This window comes from Scylla paramamosain, chromosome 26 (genome assembly GCF_035594125.1).
Source record: "Scylla paramamosain isolate STU-SP2022 chromosome 26, ASM3559412v1, whole genome shotgun sequence".
Lineage (NCBI taxonomy): Eukaryota > Metazoa > Arthropoda > Malacostraca > Decapoda > Portunidae > Scylla > Scylla paramamosain.
In genome coordinates, this window is record NC_087176.1 from 11,471,646 (window position 1) to 11,494,000 (window position 22,355).

The 22,355-nt window shown below is 41.4% G+C and overlaps 1 protein-coding gene across 4 annotated transcripts in view; it reads right to left on the reverse strand.

Annotated features, from left to right (window-relative positions):
• The window catches only part of LOC135113749 (B-cell receptor CD22-like), a 158,555-nt gene that overhangs the window by 33,884 nt on the left and 102,316 nt on the right, over nt 1–22,355 (reverse strand). For all 4 annotated transcript variants that reach the window (XM_064029323.1, XM_064029322.1, XM_064029321.1 and 1 more), the window contains 10 exons: nt 22,002–22,152; nt 21,274–21,385; nt 19,713–19,897; nt 17,560–17,708; nt 14,005–14,235; nt 12,837–13,053; nt 7,017–7,209; nt 5,421–5,578; nt 2,768–3,022; nt 874–979 (listed from right to left, as the gene is read on the reverse strand). In XM_064029323.1, the coding sequence (XP_063885393.1) occupies nt 874–979; nt 2,768–3,022; nt 5,421–5,578; nt 7,017–7,209; nt 12,837–13,053; nt 14,005–14,235; nt 17,560–17,708; nt 19,713–19,897; nt 21,274–21,385; nt 22,002–22,152 (1,757 nt within the window). The remainder of the gene's footprint in view (nt 1–873; nt 980–2,767; nt 3,023–5,420; nt 5,579–7,016; nt 7,210–12,836; nt 13,054–14,004; nt 14,236–17,559; nt 17,709–19,712; nt 19,898–21,273; nt 21,386–22,001; nt 22,153–22,355) is intronic.

Sequence of the window (22,355 nt, forward strand, 5' to 3'; positions counted from 1 at the left end):
ATCCTCCCTCTGCGTCAGGAATAATAATATTAGTTACCGTCTGCGTAAAGTGATGGAAAGCTGAGGGACGTGTATTAAATCATGCGAGGAGCGATAAACAGATAAAGAAAACAACGAGATGTGATGAATTAATGATGAATAGAGAACATAATTAAGAGATTTATATATACATGAACCAAAGGAGACAATAGTAAAAATAATACGAATAATCGCTTGGGAGTCCATGAAGCGAGAAGAAGAAGAAGAAGAAGAAGAAGAAGAAGAAGAAGAAGAAGAAGAAGAAGAAGAAGAAGAAGAAGAAGAAGAAGAAGAAGAAGAAGAAGAAGAAGAAGAAGAAGAAGAAGAAGAAGAAGAAGAAGAAGAAGAAGAAGAAGAAGAAGAAGAAGAAGAAGAAGAAGAAGAAGAAGAAGAAGAAGAAGAAGAAGAAGAAGAAGAAGAAGAAGAAGAAGAAGAAGAAGAAGAAGAAGAAGAAGAAGAAGAAGAAGAAGAAGAAGAAGAAGAAGAAGAAGAAGAAGAAGAAGAAGAAGAAGAAGAAGAAGAAGAAGAAGAAGAAGAAGAAGAAGAAGAAGAAGAAGAAGAAGAAGAAGAAGAAGAAGAAGAAGAAGAAGAAGAAGAAGAAGAAGAAGAAGAAGAATTTTAACACGACAGAGAGAGAGAGAGAGAGAGAGAGAGAGAGAGAGAGAGAGAGAGAGAGAGAGAGAGAGAGAGAGAGAGAGAGAGAGAGTCAATCAGTCAGTGAGAGGTATTGATTGATCGACTAGATTGATATATTGGTACCTTTAAATCACAATGACACTTGAGAGAGAGAGAGAGAGAGAGAGAGAGAGAGAGAGAGAGAGAGAGAGAGAGAGAGAGAGAGAGAGAGACACCCACCTGAACGCCACCTCCTCGGGGTTGGCAGCGGCCCGGCAAATGAGCAGAATGTGCGCGTCCTCCCCGCTGCCGCCATCTTCCCGGTCAATCTTGCACTCCGGCTTGACTGCCAAAGTAGCAACAAGCACGCCCATAATAAGGAGGTACAGCTAGGTTAGTTCAACAGGTCAATTTATTCATAGGAACAAAAAAATTACTACTAGTGGAAACGTAAATGTTTTAAGTATTAATAGCATAAGGTATAAATTCTAAAGATAACAAGCTATTTCTAGTTTCATATAATAATAAAATGATGGCTTGCATTGGCAATATAGGATATGATATATCTGCTCGCACGCACGCACGCACACACACACACACACACACACACACACACACACACACACACACACACACACACACACGTCACAGTCTAAACTCGAGGATGACAGCTGCACACACACACACACACACACACACACACACACACACACACACACACACACACACACCAGCTTCCTCTCTACCCCTTCATAAACTTATACGTCGATGCAAAATAAAGTTTCATAGGGTGTAAAACATGCTTGACGCGGCAGTGAGTGTTGGGCAACGTGTGTGTGTGTGTGTGTGTGTGTGTGTGTGTGTGTGTGTGTGTGTGTGTGTGTGTGTGTGTGTGTGTGTGTGTGTGTGTGTGTGTGCCAGCCTGCGTGCCACGAAAGGTTGAAGGGAACGCCGAAGGGACGCAGGAATAACTTCGTCAGGAGGCAAATGTGAAAGTGCATGAAGTGGAAGGTCGAAATATACGCATGAGGCAAAGCGTGGGTGGGTTGTGGGTTGGAGAGTTGAGCGGAAATTTGACTGAATGGGGAAAAAAAAAAAATTACTTATCATCTGAAGGTGAAGAGGGTGGGATGGAGGAGCATGAGTGGGTGGAGGGATTGGGGAGGTGAAGGGAAGTATGAGTGAGTGGGAAAAAAAAAGTTACTTATCATTTGAAGGTGTAAGGAGGGCAGAGGAGTGGAGAAAAGACGTACATAGATCGCATTATAGAAAACGGGATATGAAAGTACTACTGTAAAGCGACGGAAACAGATTAAGAACACTAGAAAAGAAGACACCAGAGAAAAAAAAAACAGCAAGGAAAACAAACTGCGCGTAAAAAAAAAAAAAATAATAAACCAATATTAAGAGAGGAAAAATATGATATTGCAAAGTAACTTAACAAAACACAAAAAGCACAAAAAAAGAAGCTACACGTGAGGGGCACAAAACAACACACAAACAGGTACAACACACAGTACACACACTATTAATATCACTCCCACAAAGTAACGAAGACAAAAATAGACCCATTACTTCTAACAAAATAAACACACGTACATCCACAGCTCAAACACCGAGCAAACACACAGTACAGATACACAAAACTAATAATAACTCTCTTACAACACACAGAAGACAAGAAAAGTAAACCCACAAGTCGTAACGAAACAAAAGTACACACACACACACACACACACACACACACACACACACACACACACACACACACACACACACACACACACACATCCACAGCTCAAAACACTGAAACAAACACGCAAAACTAATACTATCAATAATATCCCTTCGTCAAAACACACAAGATAAATAAAAATATACCCATAAGTCCTAACAAAGGCAAAACACCAACATACGCAGCTCAAAACATGGAGTTAAACACAGCACAAACACCTACCTGCCCACCCACACACACAACACTAATAATACCCACTCACAAAACACACATAAAAAAAAAACACACCCTACAAACCCTAAGGAAATCAAAACACCCACAACACGACAACACAACAACTCAAAACACTAAGTCACCACACACACTCACTCATCCCTAGCACACCCAAGCACTACTCACACAGCACATCGAAGTTGGTAGCAGCCTTCATCTCTCCGTGTCTATTCTCAGCGATGCACTGGTATTCGCCTGCCCGACTCCTCTTGATGGGGTAGTCCATATTGAGCACAGCGCCCATGGACACAGTCTGACCCGCGTGCTGCCAGACGTAGGTGGGTTCAGGGTAGCTAGAAGCATTGCAGATCACCTTCGGGGGTATCTCGCCCTCCCCGACCTGTATGTACGTCTCCGATACCACGATCTGCTCCGGCGGGTCTGCGGGAGAGAGAGAAACAAGCGTGAGTCGATATTAGTGCCTGGTGCTCTTAAACGTTTCGCGCCTCATCTCGTCTACTTTTAACTGCGTCTTGTGGAAGTTATTGTGGGTTTTCATTAGTGTTTGCATGATTATACTGAGAGTTTAATAAGTATTCTGCATCCTCAATAAGGAAAATACCCGTGACTGATCGTCTCTGTTGTTTGTAAAGTAGTCACGATGAGAGAGCAAAGCGTTTAAAAGTACTGGTCAATGTGTACATCCGTGAATGAAGGGGAGACAAGTGTAAATTGAGGTCTTAAAGCTTACAATTCAAAATCAAAAGAGAAACGAACGTAAATTGATGTTTAGATATTTGCCACTGAAAACTGAAATCAAGTGAAAGGTGAGCGACGAGTGTAAGTTAAGATTCTAAAGGACTGATTGGGGGAAAAAAAAAAAAAGGAAAATACACGTGATAAAGGAAGAGATGAAGATCGAGGTCTTAATGGTTACTTATGAAAATGAATAGAAAGTGTGGCTGAATCATAAGCTATAACTTTTCAAACTTGCTTTACAATACAGTCGGGAAATTACCAACAAAACGGACACCATGTTCGTTGTACTTTACTGTAGATAACTCAAGACACCGTTTACTTATTCAATGTGGTCCAACCATAAGCTATACCTGTTCACATTTGCTTTACTATGCAGTCGGAAAATTACCAACCAAACGGACCACTTTTAAGCTGTACATTAATGCAAATAACTCAAAACTTTGCATCGTGTACTTATTCAATTCAGGCAACTGTATGGGAAGGAAACAAACGAAAGAAGTGATCGCACAGTTCAAACATTTAACACTTTCCCTTCTATTTGGCATGTTTTCCCCTAATGACTAACCACACTGAGACATTTGATTCTCTACAGCCACTTCCAGACATAACACTGACTAGAAATTGCTAAACCTATCCTTTTAATTCACTTTCTTGTCAATGCTTATAATTTCAATGTTTCTGCTACTGTGAGTTGTTGCCTATCGCAGTGAAAGGGTTAATTACACTGTTGTCATATTTTTATCCCGCTAGTTCGGCCGCGGTTACTCAAATGAAGGACAAAGCGTTGTACTGTCATAGAAGTCAAAAGGTTATGACGTGAAGTAAATACAGTAGAAAACACTTGAATTTTAAACAGAATCGAGTGGTGAATGCATAAAGAAATCCATGTAAAAGTAAGAATATTACACTAAAGCTAAACCAAAACTAAACCACGCAAGTGAAATAGTAAGGCCAGAGAGAGAGAGAGAGAGAGAGAGAGAGAGAGAGAGAGAGAGAGAGAGAGAGAGAGAGAGAGAGAGAGAGAGAGAGAGAGAGCGCCACGCTAACGGAATGGCGCACTAAAGGCAAAGAGTCGAAACAGCAATAAATTTTCCCGCTTCAATTGATGCCGTCGCGTTGTGGCAGATATCGGAGCGATCTTACTTTGTTTTCTGAATTCCTCTTAACTTCGGGCAAGGAATCCACTGCTCCGCCGCATAAGTTATTGAAGTTTAGCCATGAAGTTTCTCGTCTCGGCGCTAGGAGGAGGAGGAGGAGGAGGAGGAGGAGGAGGAGGAGGAGGAGGAGGAGGAGGAGGAGGAGGAGGAGGAGGATCAAGAGAGTTTATAGGTTGGCGTCCACTTAGTTTGATATTCCTCCCGTCTGTTCGTGACGCCCAAAGGAAGGAGCTACACACGGCCAGCTTGAGTTATCCTGTCCTGTTCATTGTTACTCTTTATAATTCATGGAGTTTACAAGGGGTCTGGCTTTGTATGCTATGGATGAGTTGCCACGGGGGAGTAAAGATACCAGTAAGTTATTGTAGTATGTTGATGGGCAGAACAGGAAGCAATGACAGGAATGAACACGTAAGAGGATTATGAAAAAGTCAGAGAGAGAGAGACTAAGAGAAGAAGGCAATACAATGGTAGGAGCTAACTTATCGTAACAGCAAATGAAAGATTCACCTCACACCACTAGACTACTGCACTAGAAAGGTGGACAAAACAGATCATACTTATTCTACCAAAACAACAAATAAATCTGAATGCAATATGAAAAAAAAAGTATCTAGACTGAAAAATAATAAGTTGACACCCATTTTGCACTAGAAAGCTGGACAAAAAGAGATCAAACTTATTTCCCCAATTTTGGATAATCCTTTTGGCCCTTTGCCTTTAAGGACTGGCGCCTCAGTGGGCCTTTTTTGATAACTTTTTGTAGTCTTAGACCAATACCCATCTAAAAAAAAAATACTTAGACCTCAAAGAAGATAAACAAAAAAACAAAGTGAAGTAACCCGAAAGAAAGAGAGAAGAAAAAGTGAGTAACCCGACACAGCTCTTGCACTAGGAACGTGGACAGGTGACGGCATACTTACATTCCACTCTGAAGTAGGTGTGGGAGATGACGCCCGGGCCCGCATCGTTTCCAGAGGAGTTACAGGTATAGTTAGCATTGTCCAGGTCCCGGTCCAGCATCCCGCCTGGCCACCTGTCCATCCGCCAGGTGAGCTCCGAGCTGACGCTTTCCAGGTCACTGAGGAGGAGGAACGGAGGGAATGAGAGAGAGAGAGAGAGAGAGAGAGAGAGAGAGAGAGAGAGAGAGAGAGAGAGAGAGAGAGAGAGAGAGAGAGAGAGAGAGAGAGAGAGAGAGAGAGAGAGAGAGAGAGAGAGAGAGAGAGAGAGAGAGAGAGAGAGAATTTCTAACTGGAAGCTGAGATCTTTACATCTCTACATCTCTTTACATCTTTACGTCAACTTGAAATATTGAATTCTCGGACTGAAACTAAACACGCGAAAGGTCGAAAAATAAAATACAAATGACACAGAGGAGAGAGAGAGAGAGAGAGAGAGAGAGAGAGAGAGAGAGAGAGAGAGAGAGAGAGAGAGAGAGAGAGAGAGAGAGAGAGAGAGAGAGAGAGAGAGAGAGAGAGAGAGAGAGAGAGAGAGAGAGAGAGAGAGAGAGAGAGAGAGAGAGAGAGAGAGAGAGTCTTCCAAAACAATTACAGGATCGAAACGCGATACACAAAAATAACTCTGATAAACATGCGAAAGAGAGCAAACAGGCAAGAGGAGAGAGAAGATGGACATGGAGACAAGGATGAATAGAAGTGAGGAAGAGAGAGAGAGAGAGAGAGAGAGAGAGAGAGAGAGAGAGAGAGAGAGAGAGAGAGAGAGAGAGAGAGAGAGAGAGAGAGAGAGAGAGAGAGAGAGAGAGAGAGAGAGAGAGAGAGAGGAAGATGAAAGAGATGATATGGGATAGCAGAGGCCTGACAAATTCATAGCAAAAATTAAATCAAAAGACGACGACGAGGAGGAGGAGGAGGAGGAGGAGGAGGAGGAGGAGGAGGAGGAGGAGGAAGAGGAGATCGAAACACAGACAAATACAAAGGAAGAACAAGCAGCAATAAACTTCTCGGCCCTGAGGAGACAGTTAGTGATGGAGAGAGAGAGAGAGAGAGAGAGAGAGAGAGAGAGAGAGAGAGAGAGAGAGAGAGAGAGAGAGAGAGAGAGAGAGAGAGAGAGAGAGAGAGAGAGAGAGAGAGAGAGAGAGAGAGAGAGAGAGAGAGAGAGAGAATGTAGAAGAAAGTAATGCAGAAAACGATGGAGAATGACAAGAACAAGAAAACAAAGGAACAGAAGAACAACACCAACAACAAGAACATCAATAAGAACAAGACAGAACGGAAGACAACCTTACCGACAACAAAAAAATAAAAAAAGGCAGGAACTACAACGACGAAGAGGGAATGATATGGAGAACAAGCCTAAGGAAACAGAAAACGGAAACAAGAACAAGAAAGAAGACGACAACAGCAACCATGACAACGACAAACGGGGAAGAAAGGGAGAAGAATATTAAAGAAAACGAAGAAGAAAAGGAACAATAAAAAAAAATAAGAATAAGAATAAGAAGAACTACACTAATTATAACCACACCAAGTATAATGACAGCAACAACCACGACAACTCACCCAGAAGACGAGTCAGGCGGCAGGCGGCGGGTGGAGATGGAGTAGTGGGTGTCGTTGAGAAGCGGCTCATCGTTCTTCAGCCACTCGATGGAGCAGAGCGGCGAGCACTCCACGCGGCAGGACAGCGAGACCCTCTTGGCACTCATGAGGGCACCGTAGTAAGGGGGAAGGCGGTCGATGAACACTGGGGCGGCTGGCGAGGGAGACAGGAAAGGAGGGTGAGCATCAGCGATAAGCAACAATTCACAGCACTAAGAACCGTATTTTGAAACGCTTCTGCACTGCACCTCCACTAGTTTCAAAAGGGTCTACGTATGTACTTAAAACTACACGGGTTTTTAGAGTTCTTACTGTTCTAGTGTCAGATCAACAAGATTCCTGCATAATTCACAGGGGTAATACTCTTGAAAACCCGACTTATGATCACTGTGGTCTTGGAAAATAGTCGTGGTGAGACAGCAAAGCGTTTCTGAATACGAGTCTAAAAATCAATGGAAGTAATCTTTATAAGCGTCTACAAGAAAGGGATAAAAAAACTGATTTAACAATTTCTGGGCAGTACATTATTTTGAGGCGGCTGCAAAGTAAGATGTCTCAGAGTGGTTAATAAGGAAAGATGTGCTAGATGACAGTGAAAGGGTTAAAAGGTGCTTTGTGATTGTTCATGTTTTACTGTGGTGTTGTGGTGGTGGTAGTGGTGGTGGTGGTGTTGGTGGCAGTGTTTTTATTTGTCTGAGTTTACTGGTAATTGTTGTTGTTGTTATTGTTATCATCATCATCATCATCATCATCACCATCATCATTATCATCATCACATTACCCTTATCAGCATCATTATTACTATCACTATCATCATCTGCTCATTTCAGTTCACTCTGCCTCATTAACACAAAACACACACTTGGCACGCAGATGTAATCTCGCAATACACTCAATGCACCGATATGTCAATGCAGATTAGATGAGCGCTGGCTGATAAATCCTCGCATTCCTCATTACAATAAAGACAAACAGATAAGAGGAAATAAATGTGCAATTACATATGAAAGAAATAAAAGAGAATAGCTAAGACTGATCAGATAACATAAGGCAGCCATTATTATCACTGTCATTAGTATTATCATTAAGAACACATGAACACAAGAAAACAAGAGATGGTTGCAAGAAAACAGTAGGCCTACACGTGGGAATCCCTGAGTAAAGCACACTAACCTATTTCCAGCTGTTGAGAGAGAGAGAGAGAGAGAGAGAGAGAGAGAGAGAGAGAGAGAGAGAGAGAGAGAGAGAGAGAGAGAGAGAGAGAGAGAGAGAGAGAGAGAGAGAGAGAGAGAGAGAGAGAGAGAGAGAGAGAGAGAGAGAATGTTGCATAATTAACAAACAGAGCACCACATGAATACTGCTGATAACACCATGATTCTATTACTCCATATGGATTCATCACTGACGTTAAAACACACCACGTTGTCCCTTTTAATGTGCCTGTGTGCGTGTATGGCATAATGGCAGGAGGCCGCAACACCGCCACTAATGCAGCAACTCATTTTAAAAAGCGGACCCAACAACATTTACTCTTAATATTACCATCAGCAAATGTAAAAATGATTGAACGCTAAAAGGAAATATGGTTACGTTGGATTATTTGTTGATGGCAGCGAGTTGAGCAAGTGATGAGCCGCTAAGCCAATCTCACTTGGCGTTACTCAATGAATGACCAAACCACACAAAGCAAGAAATGATGAGTTTCGTTCAAAAAAAGAGACGATGGGAGGAGAAGGTGAGGGAGTAAATAAGCCTGGCTGTGGATAACTGAAGCATACATGGCAAGAAATAATAACATAAAAAAAAGATCTCTGCAGTGTATGAAGTAAAGATAATGGATATCTGAAGAACACAAAGCAGGAAATGATGAATTATATATATATAAAAAAAAAATCTCTAGAGTACGAGGTGAAAAGATAGAAGTCTGTTTGTAGGTAACTGAACAGTACAAGACAAGAATTAATGACCACTATATATTAATAGCATCAATAGAGTGTGTTAGGTAGGGAGGTGAGGAGATAAGGTCTGTTTGTGTTGGTGAATGAAAAGTAACACAAGGAAAGGCAGGGAATAATGTGTGAAAGAAGTTATCTTGAATATAAGGGAGGTAAGTGTGTCTTTCTCTTATAGAACAACAAAATGCAACCGCAACAGGAACTCAAATAAAGGGGGAAAAAAAAGGATAAGTAAAGCATGTAAAGGAAAAAAAAAGAAAAAAAAACTCATAATACGTGTCCTTTTTTACAGGAATAAAAACTTCTACTGCTACTACCACTACTGCTGCTACTATTACTTCTCCAAAACCACCACCACACCACCACCACCAAAAACAACAACTACTACAACTTCTACTACACACAAAATCAATAAGAACAATACTTCACTCACCACCAACAACAACAATAACAACAATGATAACAACAATAACAACAGCTACAACTACTTTATTACTACTGTTACTACTATACACACGAAGTCCACAAGAACAACACCTCCCTCACCACCACCACCACCACTTCCACCACCACCACCACCACTACAACAGCTGTAACACGACAAAAGTAAAGCAGAAAGGGAGGAGCAACGACCTTCTCTGCTAGGCCAAAAACAACAACAAACACCACTACCACCACTACCACTACTACTAACACCACCACCAAAATATCATTACTTCCACTACAACAACATTTTCCCGGAGCCTTCCCCTCGGTGCGGCTCGCCAGCAGAGAGGCAGCGTGGAGGCAATCAGGCTAGTGGGGTAGAGAGCGCTTGTGATGGTGAGCAGTGCGCGCAGCCAGCGATTAGAAGCATTACTCAGCCAAGTTTAATTACAAGTCGAGTCAAGGGACCGACGAAGGTAATCAGTAAGGTGTGCACGAGTGATTATACGGCACGATGCGAGTACAGGTGATGACGGCCGCGTGTGTCTGGGAAGAGGATCTAGAGAAATTTACGTAATTTTTCTGCGTATATTTGGCATACTGGATAAATGTACGAGTTCCGGGAGGAGAATATGGAGCGTTTTTGATTATTTTTTTTCTATGTATATTTAGAAAACTAGTAAAATAACGGACAGGATGTGATTGCGTGAGCTTTGGAAGGAGATCTGAAGAGGTTTTGGTGATTTTTTCAATATATATATATATATATATATATATATATATATATATATATATATATATATATATATATATATATATATATATATATATATATATATATATATATTTTTTTTTTTTTTTTTTTTTTTTTTGACACAATATACATAAGAGTAAAGATGATTACGTAACTTTCGGGCTCTTGGATAAATTTGTGTTTTTTCTTATTTTCTACGTATGTCTGGGACGCTTGAACAAAATTAAGGGTATAGGAGGTGATGGGATGAATTTCTGGGAGGAGGATATGGAGAATTTGATTTTTTCCTACCTAGGTGCGCGAATCATATTTGGGACACACACACAAAAAAAGAAGAAAAAAAAAAAAACAGGTATAGGAGGTGATTACATGAGTTCTGGGAGAAGGATGTGAAGTATTGAATTTATCCACTTACATTCGGCACACTGAACAAAATTACGGGTATAGATGATTAAGTGAGTTCTGCGAGAAGGATTTGCAGGATCTGTATGATGACGTGTGATTTTTTTTTTTTTTTACCACTCAGAGGAAATTTAGGTTAACATGTTTGTAGCAATAGTTGGAATATAAACACGAGTTGTGATGTCGACATGTGTGAGTTCTTGGGGAATGATTTAGAGGGTTGATGATTTACGATGTAGCTTCTGGTTTAGTCTCAAGGAGCAGCCAGAAGTTATATTTCCATTAGTGGATACAAAAAGAACTAAAATACATGTTGCGGGAAGTCCTCGGAAAGGGATGTAGATAATTTCTCGTGACTTAGTTTCTCTGCTGTTAGTCCAGGGAACGACTTATACTCAGAGGAATTGATAAATAATTATAAATGTGCTCTGTGTGATCATAACTGCATTGGTTTTTATGGCTTTTGTGTTGCAGAGTTCAGAGGTAAATATTTTGATGAGGTTTGATTCAAGCGGAGTGAAGAAAACGTAATTAAAAATCCTAGTTTTCAATAATTTACAGTAAAGACTTTTTTTTTTTAATTTTACACTATTTCTTATACTCTCTGACCGAGGCGTATTACGATTCAGCATGTGACCTGAGGAAAAGCTCGAAAATATATTCAGGTAATTTCCAAGTGTCGGTGCAATACACGTAAGATCCTCCGCCCAATTATTACTCTTGCTATGACGCCGTTATTTGCTGGCGTGAACTTGCAACGTACGCGAGCTAATCCACTGATGTCTTATGAATTTACCAACGAGTAAGATGATCAGATGCACAAGAGAGAGAGAGAGAGAGAGAGAGAGAGAGAGAGAGAGAGAGAGAGAGAGAGAGAGAGAGAGAGAGAGAGAGAGAGAGAGAGAGAGAGAGAGAGAGAGAGAGAGAGAGAGAGAGAGAGAGAGAGAGAGAGAGAGAGAGAGAGAGAGAGAGAGAGAGAGAGAGAGAGAGAGAGGCATCCCTAACTGAGAACGTTGAATAAACTTGCACATCGCACCCAAAAGGTTAATTTAGGACTGAAAATTAACTGTAGCTGCGGATGTAACTCATTCCCCTTATCCTGGAAAACCCAAATTTCTCCAAGGGATATTTGCCTCCCATATGCCTGGACACCTAGGGGAATCTTTGACCTGGAAGGCTGGAAGGTTGAAAGAATGAAAAGTTGGAAGAATGGAAGGCTGGAAGAATGGAAGGCTGGAAAGTTCGTAGGATGAAAGGTTGGAAGGCTGGAAGGTTAAAAGACTGGAAGATTGGAAGGCTGAAAAGTTGGAAGGTTAGGAGGGCTGAAAGGCTGGAAGACTGGAAAGGTGGAAGCTTGGGAGGCTGGAAGGTTGGAAAGTTGGAAGGTTTGGAAGATTGGAAAGCTGGAAAGTTGGAAGATTGGATGAATGGGAGGCTAGAAGACTGGAAAGTTAAAAGACTGGAAAACTGGAAGGTTGGAAGGCTGGAGAGTTGGAAGATGGAAGGCTGCAAGGGTAGTTATAACTTTGCTTTTGTCTGGTGGCGAGGAAGTGCTGGTGGTGGTGGTGGTGGTGGTGGTGGTGGAAGCCTTCAGGGAGTGGGATTCTCATATGCTGTGATCTGAAGCTTTATACTATTCGCGAGAAGGGAACGGAAATTACAACCAAAATAGCTCGCCTGCTGGATGCTTTGTCTAGTCTCCCGGTGTTGTGCTGGCGTGCTGGTGTGCAGTGCGCGGTGTGGTGGTGAAGATTGTTAATTATGGGAGAGGGTTATGTTGTTTAAATGCTGGATGCTCATGGCTCAAGTTATGTCAAGATGAGGGTCTGTGTGTGTGTGTGTGTGTGTGTGTGTGTGTGTGTGTGTGTTTAGTGAGAGGGTGACTGAGGGGATGGAAAGGACTGAGGTGTGAATAGAGGATGCTTACTTATCCGGTGTCCATGAACAATGTAAACAAAGACAACAACAACAACAATAACAACAACAATAACAACTACGACTACTATTATTACTACTTCTGCTACTACGACTACTATTACCACTACTGATACCCCTTATCCTCCTCCTCCTCCTCCTTCCTATTACTACTATTTCTACGATTACTACAACTACTATCACTAATAACTCTAACGCTTGACAGAGTATAAATTCACATGAAGAGCTAAATATTATTACCACCACCAACACTACCCTACTACTAGTACTACAACAACTACCACCTCTACTGCAACTACCACCACTAACCTTGCACATCGATGAACACGGTGGCACGCTCCCCCTCCCCCTCCACGTTGAAGGGCACGCAGGTGAAGTTGTCCTCCGTCTCCAGGGACACGGGGTTGATGGTCCATGTGGCGGTGGTCACGTCGGGCACCAGGTGACTGCCACGGAACCAACGGAACTGGCTGGCGGCGGGTCTTCCAGGGTCCTCCACGTTGCAAGTCAGCTCCAGCGACGTGCCCTGGGGAGGAATGAGTGGGATATAAGTATGGTGGACTTTAGAACTTGTTTGTTTATGCCTTACCGCCTTCCTATGACTTGAGGTGTTTTGGAAGAGTGTCACGGTATCTTTGGAATTAATTTGAGGTGCAATTTGGAATTCTTCTGTATGAATTTGTCTTGTACTCCTTCCAAGTCCCTATTTTTTTTTCCTTCCTGTGACTTGACTTGTTTCACGGGCAGAGTATTAGAGTATCTTTAGAACTAAATTGAACTTTCCCGAAAATCTGTATGAACTTATCTTGAACTCCTTCCTCTTCCCTGCTTTTTTTTTTTTTCTGTTTGCCCTCCCGTGACCTGAGTTATTTCAAGAGGAGAGCATCAGGGCATCTTGGGAGCTACGCTGAGCTGCACTCTGGAAATCTTCCGTAGGACTTTTTACTCGTATGTGAGCGGCAATATTAGCAGGTTTTAGTCTCTCTCTTTTTTTTTTTTTTTTTTTTTTTGAGAGAGAGAGAGAGAGAGAGAGAGAGAGAGAGAGAGAGAGAGAGAGAGAGAGAGAGAGAGAGAGAGAGAGAGAGAGAGAGAGAGAGAGAGAGAGAGAATTTTATTGGCCACTTTCCACAAAGTACAACATAATAAAAACAATAATAGTATTTATGTAGCCAAGGTCCATTAAGCCGAGGCTTTAATACGGATCTATATAATGATAAAAAAAAAAAAAAAATCTAGCTGGCTCGTTGTGGCCCGTCCTCCATAACAGTTTATTTACATACGAGTCTAATGGGAGATAATTACAAGGTAGTAACGATAAGATAAAAAAAAAATCAATAATGAGAGAGAGAGAGAGAGAGAGAGAGAGAGAGAGAGAGAGAGAGAGAGAGAGAGAGAGAGAGAGAGAGAGAGAGAGAGAGAGAGAGAGAGAGCACCCTAACTAACACAACACAACAACCAGCAGTGCTTCATCTTGTACCTTCTTCACGTAGGAGGGTTTGTTGATGAATGCTGGTCCAGGGGCGTAATGCACTACCAGCTCGGCGTCGGCGGAGCGCGGACCCCAGCCTGCCTCGTTCATTCCCTCGCACGAGTAGTTGCCGTGGAAATCCTTGAAGACGTTCTCGAGCAGCATCCTGGCGGGGTCGATGTCACACAGCTCCGAGTTTGAGCCGTAGAGTGATGCGTTCCCATCGCACTCCGGCAACTCCTGATGAACCAAGAGGTAATAGAAGGTTTAGACTCGTGTTCCTAAGCGTTTCAGTGTCCAGTAAGGATTATGACGGTTTTCAAGGGTGTTTTCAGGATTTTGGTGTTAGTTTGGTTAGGTTAGTGACGTGTTCCCATCTCACCCTGGCAACTCATGACGAACCAAGGAGTAATTTAAGGTTTAGATTCGTGTGTCTAAGCGTTTCAGTGTCTAGTAAGGATTAAGACGGTTTTCCAGGGTGTTTTCAAGATTTTAGTGTTAGTTTGGTTAGGTTAAGTTAGTGACGCGCTGCCTTAGCACTCCGGCAACTCCTGAGGAATGATGAGGTAACAGGTTTAGATTCGTGTTCCAAAGTGTTTCAGTATTTACTAAAGATTATGAGGGTTTTTCAAGGGTATTTTCAGGATTTTGGTGTTAGTTTGAATAGGTTAGGTTAGGTTGTGACGCGTTGCCATAGCACTCCGGTAACAACTACGGAACGGTGAGGTAACAGGTTTAGAATCGTGATACTAAAGGTGTCAGTGTTTTGTTTCTACTCCTAACGGCCTCTGCTAAAGGTTGTATGAGTTTTGAAGATTGTTTTCAAGATTTTAGTTTTAGTTTGGTGCTTTCATAATTCCAGTGATAATGTAATGAAGCTCATGCAGTGTCAGTGAGGAAAATCACCAGTGAGAATCTGGCTAATCATCTTATTCTTAAATGTTTCAGTACCTTATTCCGACTCCTAACTGGCTCTGTTGAAGGTTGTATGGGTTTTGAAGGCTGCTTTCAAGATTTTAGTGATTGTTTAGTGTTTCTGGTGTTAGATTGGTGCTTTCAAGATTCTAGTGACAAGTTACCAGAAGGTCGTTTTCAAGATTCTAGTAACAGTAAGGTGCGTCAAGATTTTAGTGATAGATTAGTAAGTATTCTGTCAATGAGAGAAAATACCTATGAGAACGTGACTCATCATCTTGTAATCTAATTGTTTAAGAATCTGAGGAGCCTGAGAAGAGAGACACATTCACACATATATAACAATTTAATTCAACCCCTAAAGAACCAGGAATAACTGGTAAAATGTTAAAGGAAGAACATATATTAAAAAAAGAACATAATAAAAAACATGAAGAGAAGTAGAGAAGTGAGAATAGAAGTAAAAAAAAAAAAAAAAGATAAGTAAAAACATAAGAAAAGACAGGACGGGGTTACTGAAAGGGTGATAAAAAATGAAAAGGAAAGCGAGACGGAAAGTGAGAAAGTAGAGAGGTGGAGTGAGGAAGGAATGCAGTGGAGAGGCCCTTGAGAGGAGTGGAGGAGTGGTGCAACTGTGCCAAGTGCATGAAAAGTGGACGGGGGAGGTAGGGGTGGAAATTAAAGTGGATGATTCAATAGGATAATAATTCAAAAGGCTGGAGATAAGCAGGTACTGGAGAAAGGAAGAGAAGATAAAGGAGAAAAGATGCAAGAATAAGAAAGAAAGAGAGAGGAAGAAAGAAAGAAAGAGGGAGAACATGAGAACATATAAATAAAAAAAAATGTAAAAATAAATAAGAGTAGAGGGAAAAACGATATTAAGAGAAAGTACGAATCAAAAATGATAAAAGAAACGATGATTAAAAAAAATAAAGAATAAAAGGTGAATATGAAAATAATAAAAAAAAACTGAAGATACAGGGAAAAGTAACGAAGGAAAGATAAACAAGACAAAAAAAAAAAAAAAACGGAAAGTTGAATTAAAGACAAATATAAATCAATGAACGAGGAATTTACGTAGATGAATGACGACGGTACTAATTAAGTAATGAAAGGGTTAGAAAAAATATAATCAAGAGGAGCACAAAAATAAAAAAAAAAAAAAAAGAAGAGAAAAAAAGGTAGAATACAATGTAAATTAAAAGGAAATAGGAAACAACGCAAACTTCCACACATTAATGACCAAATCACACGGAAAACAAAATTAAACAGTTCTAAAACAAAAACAAAAAATGATAAATGCGTGTAAAAAAATAAGGTAAACTGAGGAGGAGGAAGAGAAAGAAGATAAATGAAAAGATGAAAGAAAACACACTAAATAAGAGAAAATGAACCTGAAAGTTAAGGAAGGTCAGATAGATAGATAGATAGATAGATAGAGAGAGAGAGAGAGAGAGAGAGAGAGAGAGAGAGAGAGAGAGAGAGAGAGAGAGAGAGAGAGAGAGAGAGAGAGAGAGAGAGAGAGAGAGAGAGAGAGAGAGAGAGGGAAAGTGGAGGGGATAAAGGAGAGGAGAAAGAGGAAAAGCGAGGGAAATAAGGGGAAGTAGGACGAGGGGAGGAAGAATGGGAGTGGAAGGAGGTGATTTATGGAGGTAGAAGGGGGCGGAGGATGAGAGGGAGGGAGGAAGGAAGGGTACGCGCAACACTGGAGATTTAATGAATAACAAACTGAGCGATACGTAAATAAGAAATTAACTTGAAAGACACAAATGGTGCATGAAAGAGAGGAACAACAGCATAGAAATCATACAGAATCTCTTTCACATACATTATTCAGCTTTCCTTAGCCATAAATTGCCTTGGAAAACACTACTGGTGCCTGCAGACTCAACATATAAAACTCTAGCCTAGAAATTATACAAAACCCTTCTCGCATACTTCAACATTCTTAGTAGTCGTAAATTTCCTTAAAAAAAGAACGAATACCTCCTGACTTAAACTTTGAGTCTCACTTCAATCTTCTCTTGCACACACCAACGCTTGATATATCTAATCTCTCATATGTATCTCATCTACCACCTTTTACTAGTCCCACATTCCCTTGAAAATATTAAAACAGGCTCTGAAACTTCAAAAACTCACCTTAATTACCTCGAAACACTTAATATATCTAATACAACCACTTCACCTAACATGCTTATAAATACTTCGTCACATATTACCGTGAAAACAACATTTAATACCTAATAAATACTTCACCCAGTCATATATTTCTAAGAAAACACACTGACTGAGACTCTGGATTGTCAAAACACGCCCTGAGAAGTTCGTCCTATAGATAGTAACTATATATTTAATATCTTGCGTACTTCTGGTCACATATTACCTTGAAAACAGCGCATTTAATACCTTATAAGTATTTATCTAATCACATATTACCTTGAAAACAGCGCAATCAATACATTATAATTGATCAATCCAGCCATACATTGCCTTCAAAACACACTGATACAGACTCTAAATCTCCAATACCTCACACTGAGCTGTTCGTCTTGTCGAGAGTGACAGCACATCTAATATCTTATAGGTACTTCTAGTCATATATTACCTTGAAAACACTAATACACACTCTGGACCTTCACAACCCACCTTGAGCAGCTCGCCTTGCAGGTACCAGCGCACCCTCACCAGTTCCACCGGGTTGGCTTTCACCGCCTCACAAATCAAGGTGACGTTGACTCGGTCCTCCTCAGACACTGGCTCCGTGCGGTCCATCACCACCTGCACCTGAGGCCGGACTGGTGGAGAGAAGGGAGTTAGTGAAGGGACATTAACATTTGAGTTGTTGAGTAGCTGGTCAGGAGTGTCGCCTATGTAACGACACTCCCTGACTTGTCCCTTATCGATTTATGGGTCTTTTGTTATCTTCTCTCCCTTTCCACTGCATGACTCAATGCTTTACTCACAAACTCAAGGTCAGTAATCGGTATAGGACGGGAGGTAATGGATTCGAGCTTGATGAAGTTAGATTTAAAAAAAGAGATAGGAATTGGTTTTCAAATAGCGTGGTAGATGAATGGACTAGATTCAATAATCAAGTTGTTAGTGCTCATTCATTAGGGAGTTTCAAAAAGGGGATTAAATTTATTCATGAATGAGGATGATAAATAACATACAGGGACTGCCACGTGTAGGCCTGATGACTTCTTGCACCTTCCCTTATTTTTTGTATTCTTGCGTAAACTACTTTAGACACATTTCTCTCCGTTCAACATCCACTTCTGACCATCATACTGGCTAGATATTGAAAACCTACACACCTATTCCTCTAATCCATTTTCTTTCTTGCAGGTGCTTGTAATGATCTTGTGCAGTGATTTTAACATTGTGAAGTGTTGCATATGGCATTAAAACATTGAGAAGTGTTGAGGGGGATGGATGAATTAGATGGGGGAGGAAAGGCAAGGGAGATGGAGAGGCGTGGTTATGGAATGGTAAATGGTTGGGTAAGAGAAAGATAGTAAAGGGAAAGTAAAGGCGAGGAAGGGAAGTGATTTGGGAGGAGAGAGGGAAGGGAAATTAGAAGCGGGAGGAAAATTAGAACAGTGGAGAGGAAAATAGAAAAATAGTCGATGACCAAGAAAGCAATGATGAAAGTGGAAAAAAAGACTGCAGGAAGAGAGGAAATGGGAAAGGAATACGGAAATGAAAGGAAGTGAATAGAAAACAAAACTTTAATAAAGGAGAGGAGAGGCAAAGAAAACGAGAAATAGAGAAATGAAAGAATAAAAAATACAAAATAAAAGATAACGTAAAAGGGAATTAAAGGGATGAAAAGGAGGAGGAGGAATGAGAGTATGGGAGAGCATAGGAAGGGTGGAGAAAGAGGAAATAAGGATGACGGCAGATAAAGTTCAAAACAGGAACATAAAGGATTAGAATTAAAGGGGAATTAAAGAGATGAAGCGAAGGAGGTAGAAGGGTCTGTCACTTTCAGAATATATTGCCCTGGATGGAAATTATGAACTGGGTGGGAGTTATTAGCAGCTTAGTAATGAATGATATCGAGTCTGTCATCAACATAATTCTTCGCCATGCACAAAATTTACATCCATCTTCGTAATTGAAATTCTAGACGAAGCTTTCCATAATTCATTTTTTTTTGTTTTGTCTGTGTACATGTGTTTATGGTGTCTCTTCTTTGTTTGTATGTACGTATTCGTGTCTTTTTTTGTTTTCCCTCTACTTATATGTATATTTATAATGTCTATCATTTCTGAGTATTGTTGACTGTTACCTGAAAGCGTTATTTTATGTTCAAAGAGTTTATCTGAATCTTTTTTCTGGATATCAAGTCTCTCTCTCTCTCTCTCTCTCTCTCTCTCTCTCTCTCTCTCTCTCTCTCTCTCTCTCTCTCTCTCTCTCTCTCTCTCTCACAGGTCTATCAGTCACGCACTTTACAGCTTCACAACTTCACCTCCCAGTCAACTACCCATCCCATAAACCAGCCTTGAGAACCACGAACTAATCACTCTTCCATCCATCAGTATCTCTTTCCATGGCGAGAAATTTAACTTGATGGAAATGAGACAGAAGACACCCAAGCACTCACACGCGTCACAAGAACAAGTATTCACTCACACAGGACGCTGACGAAGACTGAATATCACTAAACTCCACGAACCAATAATTCTTCCATCTATCAGCATCTCCTTCCATGACGAGAGAAACTTAACTTTATGGAAACGAGAGAGAAGACACTCAAGCACTCACACACGTCACAAGAACAGGTATTCACTCACACAGGACGCTGACGTAGGCTGAATTGATGACACGCGAGGCTCCCACTTCGTTAGAGACTCTGCAGGTGTACTCTCCCATGTCTGATGAGGAGGTGTTTTTGATGAGCAGTGATGGGTGGTCCACGTTTCCATTTCCGTACTTGCCTGGCTGCCCGGCGACGTCAACCTGCCGTAGATCCTGGTACCTGGTAAGGCGAAAAGAAAGGCAAGGTGAATGAGATGGTAACTAGGGTGATAAGAGGCAAGAATATGCTGAGAGAAAGGAAAGGAATGGGAGAAAGAAGAATGAGACGGTAATTGGAGGATAAGAGGCAAGAATATACTGAAAGAGAAAGGAAAGGAATAGAAGATTTGTAGGTGAGTGAGGGAGTAACTAGGGAATGAAAGGGAAGAATATACTGAAAGGAAAGGAATGGTAGGAAGAAGAAAGGCAGGATAATTGACGGTAACTACGGTGACAAGAGGGAAGAATATACTAAAAATGAATAAGAAAGGCAGGTGAATGAGATGGTAATTGGGGGATAAGAGAAAAAAAATATATAGAAAGACAACGGAATGAAAAGGAATATGAAGGTGAGAGAACCAGCGGGAGGACAAAAGAGAAGAGGAACAAGGAAGTTAATGTGAGAAAAGCAAATTAAATGAGAGAGGGGTATGACCAGGTGGGAAAGTTAAGCATGGAAGAGAAAAAAAGGGAGGAGCTAAAGAGGAAAGGAAATATGCGGAAAGAGAAGGAAAGAAATTCTAATATATGAAAAGATAAATTGGGAAGGATAAAATATGTGGGAGAGTGAAAAAGTGAACAGCAAAAATAGGAATTGATAGAAAACTGAAGATTCTGTAAGATGTAGACGGAGGATTCTAAGAGCGAAGGATAGGAAAGATTATAACCGTGAAGAGAAGGAATCTAAAAGTGAGGAGAACGAAATATTAAAGGAGTGAAAAATACAGAAAACATGGAACGAGATACCGAGATGGGATAAGAAAATAAAAAGTAAATAGAATAACAATAATGATACTACTACTACTACTACTACTACTACTACTACTACTACTACTACCACAAAGACAAGAACACACACGTAAGAAAGAAATGAAGAATCTACTGTCTGTATTTGAAACGTATAGCAACTTCCATCCCCACCACCACTCTCTCTCTCTCTCTCTCTCTCTCTCTCTCTCTCTCTCTCTCTCTCTCTCTCTCTCTCTCTCTCTCCACATGCTGTAAATGACTCCTGTTTACTCTACCACTAAAAGACTTCCACTGAATAGGAGACACGCAAAAAGGCGCAGCTCAAAGGGAGAAACAAAGCTACGCAAAACAGATAAAACAAGAGATAAAAAAATCCGGTGATACTTTTATTTTCCTGTGACATTCCCGGATGTTTCACCCTTTCACTAACCTGCCTCGGCCTTCACTTAGCGAGAGGAAAACACCGGAGAGAGAGAGAGAGAGAGAGAGAGAGAGAGAGAGAGAGAGAGAGAGAGAGAGAGAGAGAGAGAGAGAGAGAGAGAGAGAGAGAGAGAGAGAGAGAGAGAGAGAGAGAGAGGCGTTACTCACCAATGCACGTGGGTCAGCTGGGAGGGGTTGGCGCTGTATTGGCAAAAGATGAGTACGTCCATTGACTCATTCACGGTGAGGTTCTCTGGTCTCACCTTCACAATGGGGACGTCTGTAGGAGGTGAGGGGGGCGGTGTTACTCATCCCCATTACTCACTTAATGCCTCATTCCCCTTGGTAGGGAGTGAGGCCTGCTGTTATTCACTACTTTTTCATTCTCTCATTCCACTTGGCATGTAGTAAGGAAGGCACTTACTCATCTTCATTACTCACTCATTCTCTCACTTCATCTTCATTACTCACTCATTCTCTCACTCCACTACTCATCTCACTCCTTCATTCATCTACAAACTCGAGTTATTCCATTCCATCGTTGAGGAGACTCATATTTTTCATTACATTACACGGAAAACTGATATCCGTTCCTGCCACTATATATAGAACTCTCTTTCTCTCTCTCTCTCTCTCTCTCTCTCTCTCTCTCTCTCTCTCTCTCTCTCTCTCTCTCTCTCTCTCTCTCTCTCTCTCTCTCTCTCTCTCTCTCTCTCTCTCTCTCTCTCTTTCTTTCTACACAAACACACACACACACACACACACACACACACACACACACACACACACACGCACACAAGCCATCTTTTCATTCAGTTATTTAATTCTACCACACAAACACTCTCTTCCACCTCCACCTCCACCTCCTCCTCCTCCTCCTCTTCCTCAATACTTACACCGCACATCAAGGGTGACCTCTCTCCTCATCGGTTTCTGGTTTCTGTTTTCGAGGACCACGTTGGTGACCTCGCAAGTGAAGGTCCTCTCGTTCTCGAAGCGAGTGGCGTGGAATTGCAGGCGACTTCTGGACTCGTACGTGTTGTCAGTCTGCGGCGAGGATAGGTGGAGGTGAAGGGCAGGTGTACTTAGCAGGTATGGGTAGTGTAGGGTAGGTTTGGGTAGCGTGAAACAGGTGTGGGATAGCCTGGGATACGTGTGGGTAGCATGAAACAGGTGTAGATAGCGCAAGACAGGTGTGATGAGCGTGACCAGGTGTAAAGGTTCTCTTCCACTCACGGGCCTTGTTCTCC